The following is a 23,006-nucleotide window of genomic DNA, read 5'->3' as shown; positions in this document are numbered from 1 at the left end:
CCAAAAAGGAGAAGCAGCTATTTACTTAGTCACTTGCCAATATGAGAGGGGACCAGAGGTTACGAAAGGAGGACACGGTTAAGAATTAAAAGTCAACACCATCGGAATAAAGTTGATATTGGACTGCGTCAGCCCAGGCTTGAAGAACATCTTTGCAAACCTTAATTGTTGTTTCTGTCAGCATACCAGAAGCCGTGCTGAAAATAGAAACGTCAAGTTTATCTCGGGACAGCGAAGGACTTAAACAGGTTCATAGTATGTGTTCTGATCAATAAACGGTAACAATGATCAAGCCTTTGTCTATCAAAATTACCTCAGACCACTTGCTGCTGTGTGTCTTCCTGTGTCTTCTCTGGGTAAGTTTTTTTTTCCCTTTTCACTTTGATAGCAATCAGATAGTGTAACTTTACTCAGAAGCAGGTTACCCTCAACAAAAGGAAACTATGCAGTCAAAACCACAGTAAAGGTTCAATGCATGATATGCATCAAAATGAAGTTTAGGTGTGGATTAAGGTTGGTTAAGATGTACAGAAGACCAAAGAAGACAGTTTCACAACACAAGAATGATGGCCTTTTTAAGATGGTGAAATATGAATAAAAGTTTTCCCAGCTGCAGTAATCTGTTCTCACTCACTTCCTCAGAGAGACAAAAGCAGAAATGAGGAAATAGCTATTTAAAAAAAAAGCTGTATTTCAGACATGTATTATTATATTGCATTCTAGACACTGTTTTGTGTTTTGTATTTAGAAAAAGATAAGAAATTTTAAAAGTTATGATGATGTGTGATTGTTAGGTAACTATTGTACACAGATATATCTGTATTTAATATATGTGATGTGCTTCTGCTTAAAAAGAGGCAACAGTGGGCCAATTGAGTCTGAATCAAGTTTTACACTTTTATTAGTGTATTTTAGGTGTTGTTATAATGTTGTAGATTTGGAAATACAAGTACAAAATGCAAAAAAGAATTCCGGAGCATAATTTGCATTTGTCGTTCTCTGACGCCTCCTCAAGGTCTCTGCACATCACGTAGTGCAAAAAGTTTTGTTGAGCTGTTTGTGATGTACAGTTTTGTGATCATATAGGATATCGTTAAAAGTACAGTTGAACACCTCTAAACAGCAGTGCTGTGTTTTTGAACATTATGATATGAATACAAGCATTAAGTAGAAATTACATTCACTCAGAGACTGTATTAGTGTTTTCTCAGCTGTGTAGTTCCACAGTCAGATGAACACTTCTAACTTTTTACATTAAACTTTGGGTTTCTCACTTTGCCCTAATGTATCTTATTCTGTTTTTAGGGTACGGCTTACTCCAACACAACATCAACACCAAGTGCAACGCTGACAGCAACCGTAAGAAATGTAATACAAACAAAAAACTGACAATTCTAAACATTTTTGGGCTTAGGCAATTCTCTTCTCCCAGTGCCCCAATGAATCTTATTCTGTTTTTAGGGTACTGCTGACTCCAGTACAACATCATCAACACCAAGTGCAACGCTGACAGCAACTGTAAGAAATGTAATACAAACAAAAAACTGACAATTCTAAACATTTTTGGGCTTAGGCAATTCTCTTCTCCCAGTGCTCCAATGAATTTTATTCTGTTTTTAGGGTACCGCTGACTCCAGTACAACATCATCAACACCAAGTGCAACGCTGACAGCAACCGTAAGAAATGCAATACAAAAAAAAAAAAAAAAAAAGACAATTCTAAACATTTTTGGGCTTAGGCAATTTTCTTCTCCCAGTGCCCCAATGAATCTTATTCTGTTTTTAGGGTACCGCTGACTCCAGTACAACATCATCAACACCAAGTGCAACGCTGACAGCAACCGTAAGAAATGCAATACAAAAAAAAAAAAAAAAAAGACAATTCTAAACATTTTTGGGCTTAGGCAAATCTCTTCTCCCTGTGCTCCAATGAATTTTATTCTGTTTTTAGGGTACCGCTGACTACAGTACAACATCATCAACAAGTGCAACGCTGACAGCAACCGTAAGAAATGCAATGCAAAAAAAAAAAAAAAAGACAATTCTAAACATTTTTGGGCTTAGGCAATTTTCTTTTCCCAGTGCTCCAATGAATCTTATTCTGTTTTTAGGGTACCGCTGACTACAGTACAACATCATCAACAAGTGCAACGCTGACAGCAACCGTAAGAAATGCAATACAAAAAAAAAAAAAAAGACAATTCTAAACATTTTTGGGCTTAGGCAAATCTCTTCTCCCTGTGCCCCAATGAATTTTATTCTGTTTTTAGGGTACCGCTGACTACAGTACAACATCATCAACAAGTGCAACGCTGACAGCAACCGTAAGAAATGCAATGCAAAAAAAAAAAAAAAAGACAATTCTAAACATTTTTGGGCTTAGGCAAATCTCTTCTCCCTGTGCCCCAATGAATTTTATTCTGTTTTTAGGGTACTGCTGACTACAGTACAACATCATCAACAAGTGCAACGCTGACAGCACCTGTGAGAAAAGCAATGGGAACGACAGAAATGACAAGCACACAGTCAACCACTCTAATGACACCCATTCCAACAACAAGATCACGTAAGTATGAGCCACTGTCCTTTATCTTTGGTTGGTAACATGCTTGTATTTTCTTGTATCATAGTGCAGACTTATGTGAATGCCATTAATTACTAATGATGTGGTAAACATCTCACACTTAACATTAAAGCATTTAAAGTTGTTTTTTACTGGTAGTTGATGTCTAAATATCTGAATCATGTTTTGTTGATGATATGCAAATCTAGATAAACTGTCATGTTAAGCTGTACTTTGAACTTTGAAGTATTATTTTAGTGATTGGTCCTGATCAGATGAGTGAAATGAAACTTCTAATATCATTAATATAATATCAATATACATCAGTTTTAAAAATTGAACTTTCTCATAGTTTTTGCTCAGTGTCTCTTTACATCTTTAGCTCCTCATAATCCCAAATACAAGAAACTAGAATACTGGAGCTGAATTCTTTTTTTTTTTTTTTTTTTCCATTATTTGAAAAAAACACTAGTGTTCAGTGAAAAGGAGAAAAATGTCACTGCAATAGCAGAGGATATAGTGATAGACGTAGTCTCAGGACTCATAACTGCGACAAAATACAACTTCACTCTCTACACTGTGTGTGACAGTGTCAAGCAGTAGAGTAAGCCTCACTGCAGTCACTGGTGAGAGAACTTCCTGTCATACAACCATAAAACAGGAGCCAGCACAGAGCTATGTAACAACATCTCATTTAAAGTTTCTCAGTAACTTCTTTCTCTTTGCATTCCTAGCTCCTCCTAATGCAGAGAACTTTCAATGGACTGGACAAAATGAGACCAGTATAACTCTGCAGTGGAAAAAAGTGGAAAACATCCTCAACTATACCCTTGTGTTTGGTGAAAAGGATAAAAACGTCACTGCAACAGCAGAGGATACAGTGATAGACGTAGTCTCAGGACTTACAAATGCAGCAAAATACAACTTCACTCTCTACACTGTGCGTGACGGTGTCAGAAGCAGTGGAGTAAGCCTCACTGCAGTCACTGGTGAGAGAACTTCCTGTCATACAACCATAAAACAGGAGCCAGCACAGAGCTGTGTAACAACATCTCATTTAAAGTTTCTCAGTAACTTCTTTCTCTTTGCATTCCTAGCTCCTCCTAATGCAGAGAACTTTCAACGGACTACACAAAATGAGACCAGTATAACTCTGCAGTGGAAAAAAGTGGAAAACATCCTCAACTATACCCTTGTGTTTGGTGAAAAGGAGAAAAACGTCACTGCAACAGCAGAGGATACAGTGATAGACGTAGTCTCAGGACTTACAAGTGGGACAGAAAACAACTTCACTCTCTACACTGTGTTTGGTGGTGTCAGAAGCAGTGGAGTAAAGCTCACTGCAGTCACTGGTGAGAGAACTTCCTGTCATACAACCATAAAACAGGAGCCAGCACAGAGCTGTGTAACAACATCTCATTTAAAGTTTCTCAGTAACAGAGAGATGTTGCTCACTGAATAATTTGACTATTGCTGATATTCAAATTCAAGATGCATTGTCATATTCAACTCTAGATGTAACAAATTATAATTTATTATTATTATCATTGGTCCTGTTTGTCAGTTAAATAAATGTAAAACTTGCAATAGCCAATAGACACATGATGATTTTAGAGATTTAAGAGGACTGATTTCTCTTTGCATTCCTAGCTCCTCCTAATGCAGAGAACTTTCAACGGACTACACAAAATGAGACCAGTATAACTCTGCAGTGGAGAAAAGTGAGGAACATCCTCGACTATACACTTGTGTTCGGTGAAGGGGAGAAAAACGTCACTGCAAAAGCAGAGGATACAGTGATAGACATAGTCTCAGGACTTACAAGTGGGACAGAAAACAACTTCACTCTCTACACTGTGTTTGGTGGTGTCAGAAGCAGTGGAGTAAGCCTCACTGCAGTCACTGGTGAGAGAACTTTCTGTCATACAACCATAAAACAGGAGCAAGGACAGAGCTGTGTAACAACATCTCATTTAAAGTTTCTCAGTAACTTCTTTCTCTTTGCATTCCTAGCTCCTTCTAATGCAGAGAACTTTCAACGGACTACACAAAATGAGACCAGTATAACTCTGCAGTGGAGAAAAGTGAGGAACATCCTCGACTATACACTTGTGTTCGGTGAAGGGGAGAAAAACGTCACTGCAAAAGCAGAGGATACAGTGATAGACATAGTCTCAGGACTTACAAGTGGGACAGAAAACAACTTCACTCTCTACACTGTGTTTGGTGGTGTCAGAAGCAGTGGAGTAAAGCTCACTGCAGTCACTGGTGAGAGAACTTTCTGTCATACAACCATAAAACAGGAGCAAGGACAGAGCTGTGTAACAACATCTCATTTAAAGTTTCTCAGTAACTTCTTTCTCTTTGCATTCCTAGCTCCTTCTAATGCAGAGAACTTTCAACCGACTGGACAAAATGAGACCAGTATAACTCTGCAGTGGAGAAAAGTGAGGAACATCCTCGACTATACCCTTGTGTTCGATGAAGGGGAGAAAAACGTCACTGCAAAAGCAGAGGATACAGTGATAGACATAGTCTCAGGACTCACAAGTGGGAAAGAATACAACTTCACTCTCTACACTGTGTTTGGTGGTGTCAGAAGCAGTGGAGTAAACCTCAGGGCAGTCACTGGTGAGAGAACTTTCTGTCATACAACCATAAAACAGGAGCAAGGACAGAACTGTGTAACAACATCTCATTTAAAGTTTCTCAGTAACAGAGAGATGTTGCTCACTGAATATTTTTGACTATTGCTGATAAAATAATGTGATTGAATTTAACTTTTCATTTACTTAAAACACCACTCAAATCCCATTATTGTGGTAAAAGCTCTCAGTTGCTTTTCTCTAATGAAACTGTCAACTGTCTGTCTTTTCAGCTCCTGAGAGGGTTAACATGGTGAGAGTGACACAAAATGACAGCAGTATAACTCTGAGGTGGGACAAGGTTAACAGCATCTCAACATATGTCCTACTATATGATGGCAATGATGGTCCGGTACGGGAGGATATCAGCGCGCTTCCTGAAGACATAACTGTTACACATGTCGTCTCTCCGCTTACTGCTGGAAAAAAATACTATTTCATTCTCACCACTGTGTTTGGGGAAGTCAACAGCACTAAATACACATTTGAAGCTGTGACAGGTAGGTGATCTCTGAATATTCATATGTAGTCATATGTTTTACTTGTGATGCATAAGTCATTAGACAAATTGTTGTTTTTAACTGTACCTTTAACTGTACTTTCTTTTCATCAGTTCCACCAAAGGTGTCTTCGGTTGATGTGACTGAACGCTCTGTGACCAGTCTAACTCTGAACTGGGAAAATGCGGATATAAACTGGACGTACTTGCTTCAGATTAATGGCAGTACTGTGACATTTACCCAGGACATATACCCAAAAGTGTCATATTCAGTCTCACCTCTCAAACCTGGGACACAGTATAACTTCAGTGTGATCACAGTGTTCTCTGGATTCAACAGCACAGCTTATGAAGCCTGCACAGTAACAAGTATGTGCAGACACTCTATCTCTTAAAACTGTTAAAAACTGTTAAAAACTGTTTTGAATAGATATCTCTCAGTATGAATGATAAGATTTTGTTCCACATGTAATTTACAAAGAGCCTACAAGTCCTGGTTCTGTAAAACTAAGCTGTCTGCAGTTATTTTCTCATTCATTTCAGCCATAGACTGCGCCAGTGTGCCCTGGCATGTCACTAACTCATCGATCCATGGGATGGTTGAAGGCTTATTCTCAAATGCAACCGCCACTTATGAACAAACTCACATCAGTCCTCAAGGTAGTAATGTGTCATTTACTGGCCTCGTCCCTGGCGCAACCTATAACTTGTTCCTTGAGTACGAAACATGTTCTCAACGCTTTCCACAATGTCACCACACTGAAACAGTGCGTAAGTATAAAACTTTCTTACCACATTAACATTTTGTTTGTCTGCATTTCCCATAGAAATAATATGAACTACTAGCATGATGTTCCTCAATCTATACTTTAAGATGAAAGATTTCACAACATTTTAACCATAATGGTAGTGGAAGGTGCCTGTTGTTTTCATGTAATTAATTGAGGCATGTTTATTTTTTTCATACACTTGAAACCAAATAGTTATTCCAAGGGAAAAACTTCACAGGATTTGTCAAGAAACCTTCTATACCTTTTATTCACTACAAGATTTTTAAAATCATTTTATCTTTAAAAAGTGAGAAAATAGTGAAATGCTGTAAATGTATTTTTGTGTGTGTGAGTGACTAATCATTTCAGTGAATGATTGTTTCAACACTACATTATGTGGCATTACTGTGTGATGCTGGACTATTTCTTTTTTGATGAGAATAGAGGGCAAACGCATTTTTTTGCTATGGAGGGCAAATTTTAGAATGGTGGGTAATTGTCATCAAATCTCTGTGTTTATAGAATAGAAATGCATGAGTTAATCTGTTTGTTGATAAGTTATATCTTTGCACTGTGCCGTTATGTGTTGTTAGTGATTGTAAAGGCATCTTTCTTCTTGTTTCACTCAGGTCCTTCAAGTGTAAGTGCTCACTGTGATTACTTGGGAGCTGGCTATTCCATCTCTGTTGTGTGGATTAAACCAAATGGTGTGTGGACTCAAGTGGAGGTCAACGTTTCTGGGCAATCTCACCCAGTACCTGCAAATGGGGAACAGAGTATTCAAATATCTGGATTCCAACCTGCCCGAACATATGAAGTAACTGTAGATACACTGTCTGGGCATGTGAGGAGTTCTGCACCATATGTTTTTCTGTGTGATACTGATCCAAGGGGTGAGTCAAAGTGAATATATTGCTCCATATAAATACTATTTAAATGTATTTCCTAAAATAAAAGATTAACAATATATTCTCACTTTTCCTAGTATTGTGATTTTTTTCAGTTTTTGTACATGACTTGCTTGTTGTTTCATTTAGGTTCTTTTAATTGTCACCTTTTTTCTTCCATTACAAAATTCATCCCAGTGGTAAAATAAAGATAATTAGTCTTTGATCCAAATGAGTTGTGTTGTGTTGAGCACTGTATATTTCAAACATTTAATCAAGATTTTACTCCCTATAGGAGTAATTGCAGGATCAGTATTTGCTGTGCTGCTTTTTGCCCTGGTCTGTCTGGCTGTCTTCCTTGTGTTAAAAAGACCAGATTTAATCAGGTTGGTGCTGCCCCAGTGACAACACTATAGTTATATTATATCCCAGGAATTTACTTTGTTGGACTCAGTCAGTGAAGCTCTTTGTTTATTTCCCACAATAGAAAAAAGTCATTCATTGGTGGGGCCAAACTGTCTAATCCAAAGAGCAAGTAAGTAAACATTTCATCTCTTCATCTTTTCGTCTCAGTGTAGTAAAATGACTTAATTCGATCTTGTACAATGAGGTATATGTTACGTGTATTTTACTTTTTTTAGAGCTATATCTGTAGCAGAGTTTCCAAACCACTTCAACCAGTTAAGTGCGGATGACAACAGAGGATTCAGCCAAGAATATGAGGTGCATAAAAAAACGAATTGTATTTCGTTCTTCCTCTTCATTTTCTTCCTGTTTCCGTATGGGATCATAAAATTGCGTCTGTATAATTGTGGTACTATTGAATTTGTTTTCCATTGACCTTTGCCTAAATCACACGCCATGTCATCTGGCCACATTATGCAGAACCTTGTTCCTGTTGGCACAGAGCAGACACGGAAAGCCGCAGTTCTACCTGAAAACAAAGCGAAGAATCGTTTCAACAACGTCCTGCCATGTAAGCCTGTCCTCTGACTGCTGAACCTCCCTATCATGAACAACAGAGACTCATGAAATGGTCCAGATCTACTGACCTATTCTGTTTTGTTGTGGTCCACTGCAGTTAAACCGTCCTCTGCTGTTTCATCCTAGATGACTGGTGTCGAGTGAGGCTAAATACATCAAATCCCAATGGGACCTCTGACTACATTAATGCCAGTTACATGCCAGTAGGTATTCATTCATTACTGACTATCATTTAATAAAGCTCTATCAGTAATTATAGTTCAACACTATACATTAAGACTGGAAATCATGACACAAGCTCAGTAAAATCCTTTTGTAAGTTAGGACAGTTTTGATAAGCTTGAACCATTCACTATCTGGTGTTAAGGTGTGACAGTTCAAAGTTAATAGTTGCTAAAACATTCTATTCAAAACAGCCTAGCAATTTATGCTGACTTTCTGCAAATTCATAAAATGTTGATAAAAATAACATATAAAATGGTGTTTTATTTCATACTGAACAATGTGGCCCATGCTGTATTGAAGCGTTAAAGTGTACATACTGTATTAACTTTGATAATTTCTTCTCAGGGCTACAACAGCAACAGAGAGTACATTGCCACACAGGGTCCTCTGCCCTCCACCGTCAATGACTTCTGGAGGATGATTTGGGAACAAAGAGTGAAAGGCATCGTCATGGTAACCAACTGCATTGAAGGAGGACGGGTGAGTCTTCAGGAAAATCTGATGTTTTATCGTCTGATTTTATGGAAAGATAAATCCTGAAATTTTATGAGCTGTTGTGAATCATTTGCTCTTTCGGTCTATTGCCACAGCTACATTGAAACAACAAGTTGTTTGTTTTTTTTTTGTATATTTTCTTTTCTTAGACCAAGTGTGAACAATACTGGCCTGGAGACGGCAAGCCTTGCCATTACGGAGAGCTCTTGATCACCACCAGATCTGAGCAACAGGAGACCAACTGGACATTGAGGGAATTTAGTTTGAAACATGTATGAAACATCTCTAAAAGTTTTATGGTGTAACTAAATAGGTTGGGTTTTAACATTTCTCTGAGTCATGAAGCCAAGCAAAGAAAGTAAATTGTGACTGTGCCTACACTGAATTGTCAGGAAGCAAATAACCATTTATAAAACATATATTAAATGTATTTTTCTTGTTAATGTCCCCTGAGATGTGTGTTTGAATTTTCACACATTTCTTTTCAAAGAGAATAATATTTGTTGCATGTGATTAGAACTCCAAGCATCATTTACCAGCCACTACATTGTTTCAAAACAGAGAACTACAGTATTTGAATCTCTCTTTGTGAATTCTCTTAACAGACAGAAACCTCAGAAAAGCGGAAAGTGAAACATTTTCACTTCACAGCCTGGCCGGACCATGGAGTCCCTCAGGGCACCAAAATCCTGATCCAGTTCAGAGAACTGGTGAGATGGCATATAGAGAGAGAAGCGGATGGAGCACCAACTGTGGTTCACTGCAGGTACAGGATAAATGCTTCTTTTATGTCTTGAAAGTAACCTATACCATTTGTTGGGTGCTTTATATGGGAACCTAAATTCTCATTTAAAGATGCTTTTATTGGCATGAAAGTAAAGTGCCAAAGCATGAAAATACAATTTAGCCAGTTGCACAACAACATAAAAATAATTCAACAAAACCAAGATCGATGCACACGCACACACATTTAAGTATAAATGATGATATACATTAAACAGCAAGCAATGTGCCCCCTCCTATGTTATTTTCAATTTTTCTCCTCTTTTCGTTGAATTATCTATGTTTTAGGAGGAAGTGCATTTCTGTGTCAACCCCAATTGTCGAACAGTGGCCACATGTTCTGTTTTTGTTCGTTTAGTTAAATTTGTGGTCAGTGAGTCAGGGTCTGTCTCTGCTTTCTATCTCTGACAGATCTAATAGCTCACCTTTTGCTGTGTTCTCTCTCACAGTGCTGGAGTGGGGAGGACAGGCACTATCATTGCCCTGGATGTGCTACTTCAGCAGCTAGTCAAAAAAAGGGGAGTGGGCATCAATGCTTTTGTGCACAAGATGAGACTGAGTCGACCATACATGGTGCAGACAGAGGTAAAACTGATCATGTTGACTTGCTTCACCCAGGGCTATCACTTCCTTAGTTCGATGTTTAGACACAGTTGGTGGTATTGGTACAAGCACTCATACCACAGCATGAGCTGTGTTTAGATTTCCATGTAGCTGCATTCCATCTTCTCAAAAACATTGTACTTTACTATAGACACTTTAAAATAGATTGTCATGATTATTATTTATTTAAGTCCTGTCCTTGTATCAAGGTCTGAGAGAAAATATTCCAATCATGAAATAATAACAGAAAACCTGCAGTGTGTGGCATTAGGTCCATTGATTGCACTGTTTTTATGTAACACACTAAGATACAGTATGCTAAGTTTACTTTTCTGAGTAAGAACTGAAATCTTGATTTCAGTCACATTATCATAAGCCTCTCTGCACCACTGTATATGCACTTTTTTGGTGAAGCTTTATTATATGTGCAAACACAAAAGCTTGACTGATATTATTGGGAAACTCAGGCTTGTAAACAGTGTATACTGTGGTCTGCACACAAGGAAGTATTAGCCAGAACACAATGTATGTACATATAGTAGACACTCTACACCCAAAAGAGTTCTGCTTTTCGAATGACCAGCAATTTTTATTTCCTTTTAGTCTCAGTACGTTTTCCTGCACCAGTGCATAATGGACAGTCTGCAGCCAGACGAGAAGATGGAGGAGAACATATATGAGAATGCAGACATGATATATGTCAATGCCACAGCGCTCCGAGAGCTTCAGACAAATGGCTAAAGGCAATAAGATTGTCAGCTGCAGTCAGTCTTTTATGCACTTGATGAAAAGCTAATTGTGAAGTCAACATACTATATTTTGTTATTAACTATAAAAAGATTTACAACACATATTTACAGTATATGCATAGAACACTTTAGGTTTTATTTAACTTTTTAATTATTGTTCCTTAAATCTGCTAAATGTGTATCAGCATTATTATTATTATTATTATTATTATTATTATTATTACTATTGTGTGATGACACAACACTCCAGATGACGAAAGAATGTTTTCAAATTACATTTATTAACAAAAATAAATGTAAGTAGAAAAGACTGATTTTCCTTTTGTACAAGACATTAAATATTTAGTAGTAACAAAAATATCTGAATGTGTTTTTACAAAGTCTGCAAACAAGATGAAAAACCCAGTGTGCACATTAGTGTCAAACTGAACAGTATCAGAAAAGCAACGAGCCCAAAACTTTGAATACATCTTGCATCGTAAGCTGAGCTTTAGTTCCAGTGTTTGTCCTCCATGTATCAGTATGTCAGTTATCCTCTATGAGTTATCCTCTATCCTCCTCTGTGACGTTGTTACCAGATGGGTCCTGGCTACTGGAGACTAAAGTGAAGTTATCGGAGATGAGTTTCTGTCTGGCTGTTAGGGCCTCAGGGTCGATCTTTTCTGATGCAGAATGCTGCTTCCCCGGATGCAGGGGTTCAATTTTCCCGGCTGCGGGTGGGGGAGGGACAGAGAACTTCTTGGCGATGTTGTGCAGGACGCAGCACGCCTTGATAATGTTTGACTTTTTGTCCAAAGAGGTTTCTTGCGCAAAACCAAGTTGCATCAGACACCTGAAACGCCTCTTCAGGGAGCCGAGCGTTGTCCGCATGACGTCTTGGATCTTTGCATGGGCCTCATTGAAGCGGGTCTCACTGTCGTTCTCAGGTTCTGACACAGGAGTCAAGACGTGTTTGCTCAAGTGGTAGCCTTTCCCACCTTTATGACAAACACAAGACAATGCAGTTAATACACCTTTAGAGAAACAAGACCATCAAAAATGTTCATCATATAGATTGTAATGTAATGTCTCTTATTAATGCAGGTGAAAATAAAGAGGTAGTACAGATTGTGGAGGATATAAACTGGCCTTGCAGTTTGCCAGAAATGAAACTTGTAGCTGAAACACTGATCTGTCACCCATGATGAAGCAGCGTCACTAAAGCAGGTTCAGGGCTAAATAGAAACTTAAAGGATACACATCATTTCCTGTGCACACTCTAAATGTACAGCGGCTTCAAAGTGTGTTAAGACCCCTTCACTTTCTGCACACTTTGAGTTGTGTTGTAGATTTAATTTGAAAGGGATAACGTTGCCATTTTTGCCCATTTACGCTCATCACACGACAAAGTGAAAATATGTTTTTAGAAATGTTTACAAATTTATTAAAAATCCAAAACTGAAATCTCTCATACACAAAAGTTTTCACACCCTTCACTGCGACTCTTTGTTGTGGTCACTTTCATCCTGTTTGCTTAGATAATCATTGAGATGTATCTGGAACTTCAGTTCACACTGCATGTCAGGAGGTATAAAACCATTTCTATAGCACCATGGGTTCAATAATTCTGAAATTGAAGAGGTTTGGAACTACTAGGAATTGGCCGTCCAGCCAAACTGAACAACTGGGCAAGACTGGCCTTGGTCAGGGAGGTGACCAAGAACCCAATAATCACTCTGTAGTTTCAAGAGTCATTTGCAGAGATGGGTGAAGGACGACAAGCTCAGCATCAGTCAGGCCTTTGTGGTAAAATGTCTAAACGGAAGCCACTTTGAGTAAAAGGCATGTGACAGCTCACTTGGGAGTTTACCAAATGACATTTAAAAGTTTCTCTGGCCTGATGAGACTAAAATTTAACTCGGAGCAGAACAAACTCTGCGTCTTCTCTCCTTCACAGTTTTGTGTTTCCTCGTCCCTCTCCTCTTGTTGCCAAGAATATGTGCAAAAACTGAAAGGGTTGTTACTTTGGAAACCACTGTGTATATAAGGTGAGAAGCAGATCCCCTGCACCAATGACAACTGGCATTTAGGATAGTGATTGTAAAGTATGATTGTGTTGAATGGGCTGTTAGAAGATGGTAGTGACAGAGTATCAGTGTTGTGTAATTTAATATGATAATCTTCACAATTATTGAGTGCGAAACTTTATTTTTGACTTTGGAAATGGTGCTTTTGATGATGTTTTAACTTTCAGTGGTCTACTTATTAGCTTTTTCCGGAGATTTCAGCCACAAGCTGTGGTTTTCTCTGGAAAAAAGCTAAGAACTTTTTTTATTTTCATATTTTACATCTTACCAATAACCCAATAGGGTCCGTGCAACTCTTTCTCGATCTCCCTTCCCCTGAACGACGTGTCCCACATTTCCTGCTCAAAGGTGCTGCCCACACAACATTTCTCAAGGCTGAGTATGTTGCCGTCGGAGTCGCATATGATCTGGCTCACGATCGACGTGTAACCCAAGGTGTTGACAAAAGACCTGAAAGTGTTCTTCTCATAGGGAGAGGCTCGGATTTTGAAGTGAGCTGGAGCCAGGACGCCCAGCACATCGGGGATGCCGCAGACTTTCTTTATCCTGGAGGCGACGCTGGCTTTGGCGTCCCGGGTCAGCGGGAATGAGATGAACTGATCAGCCATCCCCGCGATGACCCCGGAGATTGTGCCTATGATGGTCGGGGAGGACTCCGCCAAGCTCGACCCGAGTCTCTGCAGGACGGCGACGGAAGAGGCTCCGTGTGCGTAATAGTTGAGCGCCACCATGACCATCACGTCCACGGGCGACGTGGGTTTGTCCTGAGTGACCGTCCACATGCGGATGCGGACGGCATCTGTGATGAAAGCGATGCAGGATCTGGTGAGGTGGAACATCTGGAACAAAGCTTCGTCGTCGAAATCGTCGAAACAGCTCGAAGTCCCAAAGTCTGCGTCGCCGTGTCCGAGGAGTTCCTCCTGGACCGCGAGCCACACCGGGAGAGCAAAGGCCATTTGTTTACTACTGCGATGTGTTTACACACACACACACACGTGTAACTCTGGCAGTAGGCCCGACAAAGATTACCGGAGAAATAATAACAAGTGACGACTGTCGTGGAAGCACGGTCTTCTTCTTTCATGCTTAAGCAGTCTGCAAAGCTGTGTGTTACCGCCACCCAGTGGACAAGAGTAAAACCACAAACACATTCAGCTTAATTTAAACAAATAAATATATATATTTACATATTTTTACATTTTGTAAACCGTGTGTCTCTTTATGCCACAGTCCTCAAAGCACTGCCCCCTTGACTTGTGTGACAGTCCAGGGCTTTCAAGTCCATGTTGTTTCCTGGTTTGTTGCTTTCCCTCTCTGTAAGAAATACATGACATTCTTGAAATGTCATGTATTTATTACAGTTGTGATTTATGCCACCTTAATGTTGTAAATCTGAATGAGGTCATTTCTGACACGTGCTTAAACTGCTCCAGCACCTGTGCTTTGTTGGATATCATGAATATAAGATGTTATTATTTATTTTATATGATATTAATGATATAAAAAGTGTAGTAATTGCACAAAATATTAATATAAAAGTCTGTAATTTATTGAAAAATAATCATATGGTACCTTTTTCATCCAATGTACAAGTTGCTCTGACAATTGTGATACTGTGTTACATCACATTTGTCACTGTTGTTAACACACACACACACACACACACGCCACACACACACACGCCACACACAGAGTTTTGCCCAATATAGACAGCAACACCAAAAGTCAGTTCATTCATTAGACCTTTGCCCCATGTTGCAATGTTCCTGCTAACACATAAATATAACAAAACCCTTCTTTTAAAAACAGGGAGTAAACACACTATAACAAATCCTCCAGCTGCTTCACGTCTCCTCTGCCTCTAGCCAAAATCAGTTTCTGTTATCATTTGGGTGACAAGTAGAACATTTTGTTGACTTCACTAATGGAAACATCTTTCAGCCTGGGTATTCCCCCTTTGCCATGGCCTTCTATCCTCTGGCCTTGAGTGTACACATCTGTGACAGAAAGGAGACATTCAGGGGTGTTAAGGTCAAGATGAAATATGTTGATATCTTTATTATTCCTGGAAGAAGGAATTGTAGTACTAATTACCGGAAAGTGGAGGCTAGTATGACAGTAATATTAATATTACTGGCCATTGGAGCACAGATCTTGCTAGGCTGTAAAATTGTATTGTTACCACGCAGTAGGTCACAGTTAGCACATGGAAACGCTCTTACCTGTTATGTTATCCACAGAGTCAAGTGGTGCTGTGCTGTACATGTTAACTCCAAACAGCAACAGCACAAAGATCACTAATGCAACCAGGAAATAGATTGGTGCCGCAAGAGCCCAGTATCTACACAAGACAAAAAACAAATTCAGCTAACAGATCATAAAACCTCCACCATGAGACATGTATTTCTGTGTCTTCAGGTGTGCATTCTTTAAACTGTAAAGAGAGGGATCGTTATTGTAACTAATATCTGATTAGGATGTTTTCTACTTACTTTTGAGGCCAGTAAGTGAGCCCTATTGAATGAAGCCACTCCTCTGGTATGAAAGCCCACAGGCAATACAGAACTGTGAAGAGATTAAGCAAAGTAGATATGAGTTTTGTTTTCATATTTGTAGCAGATTCTTAATTTACTACAAGCAAAGTAAATACATTTTAAAAAGTCCTACAGACATCAAAAACATCTCACAGACTTGGCAACAAATTAATTAGATCATTAACCTCACTTCTTAATTTAAGTATTTAAAAAAAAAAAAAAAAAAAAATTTCACCACATAATGAAACTGTAAGACTTTTGTTCTTGGCTATACAACTGTTGCTTTTTGAGTTTTGCCCTTTTTGTATGAAAATAAGTTTTTCATACCCATGTAAGAAAAAAACTATTGTTTCTGTATCTTTTGCTTTAAGTACCAATAGCATTGTGTCTTGCTGTACTGAATAAAAGATGGTGTGTTACATAGTTACATAAATGAGGTAAGTGTTGTTCAAAAACCCCCTGTCATGTTCCAGAACAACATTTGACTTACAGAAGCCAAACTGTGAACCAAGGAAGAGAACAAAGCCATAGATGGCCCTCTCAGGCAGAGGAGAGGGAGAGTTTTCCACCATGATCTGAAACCACAACAAAAACGAGTTATGAAGAGATATGAAGAGGCATAACGACCAAAGCAACATGCTAAGCTTCAGACACAAAGTTTGTTGGAGTGACCTACCTATAAATACGTATGAGTTTGGTTCATTTAGCTACTGCTGATGCCTGTCAAAATATTAAACCAGATAATTTTCTCTCAACGCACAGCTGAATGTGCCGAAACTAAATAAAAAGACGTTATAATCTACATGTCTACAAAAAACCTTGGCTATTCTCTTTCTTTAACAAAGTACAGCTGTCAAACATCCACAACACCGTCGCTCCATCATCTGCCCTGCATTGTGTCCCACATAATATTTGGTACGATGTGAAACAGTCACTAAAGACAATGTTCCACATTTGAAATGAAAAACAAAGGAGACTGCAACACGTCGGGTTCTTTAACGCATTAACATAAAGTGAGAAAAGACAATGGATATAAGTGGAAAAAAACGCACCGTAGTCATTGTATTGTTTAGCTTCGAAAATAACCAGACGGGCTTATGGTTTCCCCGGACATATTTAACTGTTACACAGCTCGGAAATACACGGTTCAGCATGGCTTTTGGAGTACCTGAGGTTTACTACTGAGCAGTTTTATTAGCCGTTAATGAAGACGTCCGACAAACTCCAACGCGCTGGTGCCGCTACACGGTAAAGTTACTTTGGGGAAGTATTTCATGGAGAGACAGTGTTGACTGTTGCCTGGTAAACAACAAACAAGTGACGGAGCTCTGATAGTCTAGCGTGGCTGAGGACTCTTAACAGGCTCCACATTCTTCGACCAAATAATACAAAATATTTCGCTGAAAGTGGCCGTAATGTCCAAAGCGAAGGCAAAGAGAACAGTCTCTACAGCTAAAACACAACAGAATAAAAACAAAAATAACACTGCGAAAAAGAAACACTTTTTTGAAAGGAAATTTAAAAAGAAAAGGCCTCTGTCAAACGACCCAGGAAAAGCGCAACCTCCAAAAGATGCCCAATTGTTTTCTGCCAATTGGAAAACATTACAAGAGGTAAGTGTTTGGTCTGTGTCTGTATCTTAGTGAGAAGTTTACGTGTGATTTCTGAATCCTATATTTGTCTTACATTTAGTAATTTGCTGAAGTTTCTTCACGACTTTGCAACTCTTCCACAGATATTAAAAGCCAGTCAGCCAGAGAAGAAAGAACCTGTGACACCAAAATATCAGAATGGTGCTTTGCAAAAAAAGGAGGCTAAAGAAAATTCTTCTAAGAATATTTCCAAGAGCAATACCGGACCCAAGCAGAAAGACACTGGGAAACAAGTAAAGCACAAAACTGTGTCTAATAATGTCCCCAAGGACGCTCAGGTGAACTTGAAGGTTCCGGCTGTCTCACAGACAAGTCACCCCACTGCTCCAAAAAGGAAAAAGGACAGTGGAAAGTCAAATAGCAAACAAGCAGCCAAGAAAACAAAGTCTGACGTTGAAGAGAGGAAACCCACAGAGTAAGTATGCAGCACTCTGCTAATATTCAGGTCAAGGATAAGTTTGTCTGCTAACTTCATCTTGTTCTTTTGTAGAGCGGACCTTTGGTTTGATGACGTGGACCCTGACGACATTGAGGCGACAATAGGAGCAGAGGCAGCAGACATCATGAGGAAGAAGCAGGGCATTCATGACACCAAGGACACTGAGAGCGCCCTGGTCAAGGAGAAAGCCTTTGAAGGGTGAGTGATGACAAAGTTAGTCTTGTATTGGTGCTGCACAGATGTGCTTCGAAACATGTTTAGGCAGCAATCACATTATACTCAAAAAGATAAAGGACAGGTTGACACTTTGATACTCAACCTCACAAAAACATCCATATTTTATAGGAATCAGAATGGAAATCCATAAATTTCAGTAAATGAAACAAAAGCAGAGAGAGTGTTTCTTCCCAGCTTTAACTCATCAGGTAGCAGGTTGACATAGTAGTGACGACTTTCCTCTCTTATCACCCTGGTTGCCACTCGCCAATATTAGTCTCACCAGAGCTGTGGCCATCGATTGTGAGATGGTGGGAGTTGGTGTTGACGGAGAAGACAGCATCTTGGCGCGCGTGTCCCTCGTGAACCATTTTGGGAAATGCATCTATGACAAATTCGTAAAACCCACAGAGAAGGTGACAGACTACAGGACAGCTGTCAGCGGCATCCGACCGGAGGACATCAAAGACGGTGAGTCATGAAATAAATTGTAATGAACAATGAACAACTTCATGAAAAAGTGAAAGGAGTGTTGAGTAATTTGCTTGCTTCACTGCAGGAGAGGATGTACGGACTGTACAAAGAGAGGTAGCTGAGATCCTGAAAGGCAGAATAGTGGTTGGACATGCCATACACAATGACTTAAAGGTAGCCTGGATGTAATATCTGAGAGGGAGCTAATTTTTTATCTTTGAAAATAACTAGGAATGTGTTAACCAGTCTTAAACCCCTCTTTCAGATTTTGCTCTTGGATCATCCAAAAAAGAAAATCCGGGACACTCAGAAGTATAAACCCTTTAAGAAGATTGTTAAGGTAATCCTGTGACACAAAAGTTTACAAACATTCATGACTGACTCTCATATACCTGTGGATCCACCTCCCTGTCGAAGGTTCTGGACCCATTCATGAAGTTGGTGATAACAAGATGATTTTCTTCTTTCAGAGTGGACGACCTTCACTGAAACTCCTCTGTAGAGAAATCCTCAATGTGAAGGTTCAGCAGGGTGAACATTCATCTGTAAGTCATCACCACATTAAACACAACTCCCACTTACAACTTTCAACACAGTTCAATCCACATCAGTTTTTCAGATGATAAACAGTAACTATGATCATGGTCTCTATGTTTTGCCCTCCATTTCCAGTAACAACAAAAATCCCTTTCACTGTTCTCCAGGTCCAAGACGCACAGGCCACCATGAGGCTGTACACAATGGTGAGAAAAAATTGGGAGGCAGAGATTAAAGCCAATCAAAAGAGCAAAAACTCAGACAAGAAAAGCGAGAGGAAGCCTAAGTGGCCTAAGAACAAGGGCAAGAAACCCATGGGATTATGAAACCAGAACCAATCTGCAAGAGGACAGATCATCTCCAGATCAGATCAGACCTGAGTGAGATGATCAGACATCTGGTTTTGTTTCTGGAAAACAAAGGAACTGCAAGCAGACATTTGAAACTAACAGATGTGGAACACATAATATGGCATAAAAGTATGATACTCTATCACAACAGTCCTAAATGATGAAAAACAAACCATTAAGAATACCAAGGGGAGTTAAGATTTGCATAAGAATGTTTTTTGTTTTTTTCCCCACTGTTTTTTTGTCAGCCTCAGCTCCAGGATACAAAAACAGCTCAACAGGGGTGAGAGTCTGACACTGAAGTTTTCTTTTCGGGGTATTGGAAAATATCATTTCCTGATGTGCTCTTCCCAGCAGCTGGAGGCAGATGTTGAAATCCTGCTCCTTCCAACTTCCCTGACAGAGCGATCTTGAGAATTCATTACAGTGTCTAGTAATGCACTGGTGATGTGTTGCTTTTGCATTATGGTTCCACTGTTGTTCAGATCTTTGGTCTCTCATGACTTGATTTGTAATAGTTTGATTCCTGGTTGCCTTAACAGTTGAATTTTTGGAAAAGTATGAATTATTTCTCCTTATTGTTTATAAATCTCCTTAGTGATTCCATTTTAGCCAATGACAGACGTGAACCGACATATTCTTGATTTGTCTGGTCAGGTCACAAACAGACCTCTCCAAGAAGCAGGTCAACAGTTAGTTGAGCTGCCGATAAACACGTATGATCAATTTATTCCATTTGTTTCCAACCACAAATTCTGCAGTTTGAGACAACAGCATTGTTTTTTGTATCATTTCTTACCACATGGAAGGCCTACGTTTGTCCAACTCCAGAGCAGCGTCTCAGACATGGTGCACAGTCGTTCTAGACCAACAATCTATACTGTATTGCCATCTTTTTGTTCATACCCCGAGCCTTTGATTTCTCCAGACCTTCTCAGATTGGCCAGATGCAGAAATCAGACATACAAAGTTTTTGTGCATAAAGACTTTTTTACCAAATTACATCACGTATGTATTTGTATTTGTATTTGAGTCTCATATTATGGCATCTCATGTAATGGTCTGTACTCTTCTATAAATGTGTGTCTTATGCTTCAACAGCGATAGAGTGAGGGAGTTATGCTCCTCATGTGCCCACAGTATGTCAGTGTGATTTGTTGCCCTTGTTTGATGGAAGGTGTGCCCTAGAAACCTGCACCCTTGGTTGGAAGAGTCCGGGCTTTCAATTATATCCGTAAGTTATGGAGCCTTGATCAGATATTAGTGGCCTTAGGAGGATGAAAACTTTTTTTGTCATTCTAAGATGAGCTAATGAGGTGAGGGACAAGTACCCTTCAGTATGAGAGGAAGGATGAACTGTTCTTCTTGATTGTTTCTGCTTCTAATGCTAGTATATTGTGTGCTAAATGTGCTTCATGGTTGGCTTTGTTCTCAATGGCAAACCCTGCACAGATTGTTTAATACCATGTTTGCATGCATTTCAGAGTGGGGATTGTGCCACTTTAGGAGTGACAGATATAATCTGTAATTTTACATTGCATTATCATTATATATAGAGATGTCGTACATTTTCCAGAAAGACAAATGAGTGGTGGCTAGTCCACAAAATAAACAGTGAACAAATCAAGGAACTTCACTACACCGATGCAAAACAGTCCTTCAAATCCAAAATTGCCGTAAGTCTTTCTACATCAAAAACTGTAGAGTCTGCTGACAAACAGCAGCTTTGTACTATAAAGCAAAAACAAAATGCAAATGATCTTTTTCATGGTGTTTATACTTGCATTGGTTTGTCATTGATTATGGCACCATAGTTTGTGAATACAAGTCTGGCCCTGTAGCTGCCAGAATTGTAAAACATATTCATGAATCTAAAACACGACAGCATGCTATGGAAAATTGCTGACAGTGGATAGATGGATAGATTTTGTGTTTAAGATGCAGGAATTACAACAAGTGACAAACATTTAAAAAAAAAAAAAAGTCTTTTCAGTAAATGAAACAAAAGCAGAGAGAGTGTTTCTTCCCAGCTTTAACTCATCAGGTAGCAGGTTGACATAGTAGTGACGACTTTCCTCTCTTATCACCCTGGTTGCCACTTGCCAATATTAGTCTCACCAGAGCTGTGGCCATCAATTGTGAGATGGTGGGAGTCAGTCCTGATGAAGAAGACAGCACGTATGTCCCTTGTGAACCATTTTGGGAAATGCATCTATGACAAATTTGTAAAACCCACAGAGAAGATGACAGACTACAGGACAGCTGTCAGCGGCATCCGACCGGAGGACATCAAAGACGGTGAGTCATGAAATAAATTGTAATGAACAATGAACAACTTCATGAGAAAGTGAAACAAGTGTTGAGTAATTGCCATGTTTGTACAGAAGCAGGTAGCTGAGATCCTTAAAAGCAGAATGGTGGTGGTTGGACATCCCATACACAATGACTTAAAGGTAGCCTGGAAGAATGCCAGAAATGTGCAAAGCTCTTATCAAAGCAAATGTTGGATACTTCTAAAATATAAAACATATTCTGGTTTGTTTAACCCTTTCTGTTGTTTACTGTGTAATTCCATGTGTTTTCCTTCATAGTTTTGATGTCTAAAGTATTAATCTACAATGTGGAAATTAAAATAAGGAAAAATTGTTGAATGAGAAAGTCTGTCCAAACTTTTGACTGGTACTGTATCTATGGGATCCATCTCCTATGTCGAAGGTTCTGGACCCATTCATGAAGTTGGTGATAACAAGATGATTTTCTTCTTTCAGAGTGGACGACCCTCACTGAAACTCCTCTGTAGAGAAATCCTCAATGTGAAGGTTCAGCAGGGTGAACATTCATCTGTAAGTCATCACCACATTAAACACAACTCCCACTTACAACTTTCAACACAGTTCAATCCACATCAGTTTTTCAGATGATAAACAGTAACTATGATCATGGTCTCTATGTTTTGCCCTCCATTTCCAGTAACAACAAAAATCTCTTTCACTGTTCTCCAAGTCCAAGACGCACAGGCCACCATGAGGCTGTACACAATGGTGAGAAAAAATTGGGAGGCAGAGATTAAAGCCAATCAAAAGAGCAAAAACTCAGACAAGAAAGGTGATGATCAGACATCTGGTTTTATTTCTGGAAGACAAAGAAACCACAAGCAGACATTTGAAACTAACAGATGTAGAACACATAATATGGCATAAAAGTATGATACTCTGAAAGATTTATCACAACAGTCCCAAATGATGAAAAACAAACTATTAAGAATACCAAGGGGAGTTAAGATTTGCGTAAGAATGTTTTTTGTTTTTTTCCCCACTGAGCCTGATCCCTCAGCTCCAGGATACAAAAAAACTTGACAGGACTGTTTTGTCTGAGAGTCTCAGGCTGTGATTCAAACAGGGATTAAAACACCTGTGAGAACCATGGAGCCTTTATTTACACTGAACTTTTCTTCTTGGGGGTATTGGAAAATATAATTTCCTGATATGTTATTCCCAGCAGCTGGAGGCAGATGTTGAAATACTGCTCCTTCCAA

The 23,006-nt window shown here is 39.2% G+C and overlaps 4 protein-coding genes across 54 annotated transcripts; 2 read left to right on the top strand and 2 right to left on the bottom strand.

Moving 5' to 3' along the window:
• Positions 1-31: 31 nt before the first annotated feature.
• Positions 32-11,513, top strand: LOC108884425 (receptor-type tyrosine-protein phosphatase H). Of its 50 annotated transcripts, none has more exons than XM_018678299.2 (28): positions 32-356; positions 1,306-1,368; positions 1,462-1,518; positions 1,621-1,677; positions 1,787-1,843; positions 1,952-2,005; positions 2,112-2,165; positions 2,271-2,324; positions 2,431-2,566; positions 3,298-3,552; positions 3,661-3,915; positions 4,214-4,468; positions 4,577-4,831; positions 4,940-5,194; positions 5,442-5,708; positions 5,822-6,076; positions 6,251-6,478; positions 7,107-7,370; positions 7,660-7,750; positions 7,852-7,899; positions 8,006-8,087; positions 8,250-8,340; positions 8,475-8,551; positions 8,919-9,053; positions 9,218-9,340; positions 9,674-9,834; positions 10,301-10,436; positions 11,058-11,513. In XM_018678299.2, the coding sequence occupies exons 1-28, from the start codon at positions 285-287 to the stop codon at positions 11,193-11,195; spliced, it is 3,975 nt and encodes a 1,324-aa protein (XP_018533815.1). In that variant the 5' UTR covers positions 32-284; the 3' UTR covers positions 11,196-11,513. The 50 variants fall into 50 exon arrangements, with proteins under 50 accessions (XP_018533815.1, XP_018533812.1, XP_018533823.1 ...); XM_018678296.2 differs by having other exon boundaries at positions 1,462-1,527; XM_018678307.2 differs by lacking the exon at positions 1,462-1,518 and having other exon boundaries at positions 1,306-1,359.
• On the bottom strand, positions 11,466-14,697 carry LOC108884431 (putative nuclease HARBI1). Its single transcript, XM_018678322.2, has 2 exons — positions 13,538-14,697; positions 11,466-12,180 (listed from the first exon to the last, which is right to left on the bottom strand). The coding sequence occupies exons 1-2, from the start codon at positions 14,223-14,225 to the stop codon at positions 11,747-11,749; spliced, it is 1,122 nt and encodes a 373-aa protein (XP_018533838.1). The 5' UTR covers positions 14,226-14,697; the 3' UTR covers positions 11,466-11,746.
• Positions 14,698-14,796: 99 nt separating this feature from the next.
• LOC108884436 (phosphatidylinositol N-acetylglucosaminyltransferase subunit P) lies at positions 14,797-16,696 on the bottom strand. The gene is made up of 5 exons (XM_018678332.2): positions 16,480-16,696; positions 16,294-16,378; positions 15,762-15,834; positions 15,492-15,610; positions 14,797-15,266 (listed from the first exon to the last, which is right to left on the bottom strand). The coding sequence occupies exons 2-5, from the start codon at positions 16,373-16,375 to the stop codon at positions 15,154-15,156; spliced, it is 387 nt and encodes a 128-aa protein (XP_018533848.1). The 5' UTR covers positions 16,376-16,378; positions 16,480-16,696; the 3' UTR covers positions 14,797-15,153.
• A 235-nt stretch (positions 16,697-16,931) lies between these two features.
• Positions 16,932-22,407, top strand: LOC108884424 (RNA exonuclease 4). 2 transcript variants are annotated; one of them, XM_018678294.2, is made up of 8 exons: positions 16,932-17,416; positions 17,539-17,870; positions 17,946-18,092; positions 18,388-18,581; positions 18,670-18,758; positions 18,850-18,924; positions 19,055-19,129; positions 19,289-20,473. In XM_018678294.2, exons 1-8 carry the CDS (start codon positions 17,219-17,221, stop codon positions 19,445-19,447), a joined length of 1,269 nt encoding a protein of 422 aa, XP_018533810.1. In that variant the 5' UTR covers positions 16,932-17,218; the 3' UTR covers positions 19,448-20,473. The 2 variants fall into 2 exon arrangements, with proteins under 2 accessions (XP_018533810.1, XP_050922336.1); XM_051066379.1 differs by lacking the exons at positions 19,055-19,129; positions 19,289-20,473 and adding an exon at positions 22,240-22,407.
• Positions 22,408-23,006: the final 599 nt, after the last annotated feature.

Source organism: Lates calcarifer, linkage group LG23 (assembly GCF_001640805.2).
Source record: "Lates calcarifer isolate ASB-BC8 linkage group LG23, TLL_Latcal_v3, whole genome shotgun sequence".
Taxonomy (NCBI): domain Eukaryota; kingdom Metazoa; phylum Chordata; class Actinopteri; family Centropomidae; genus Lates; species Lates calcarifer.
The sequence above is the reverse complement of the archived record's forward strand: the minus strand, read 5'-3'. Positions and strand labels throughout refer to the sequence as shown.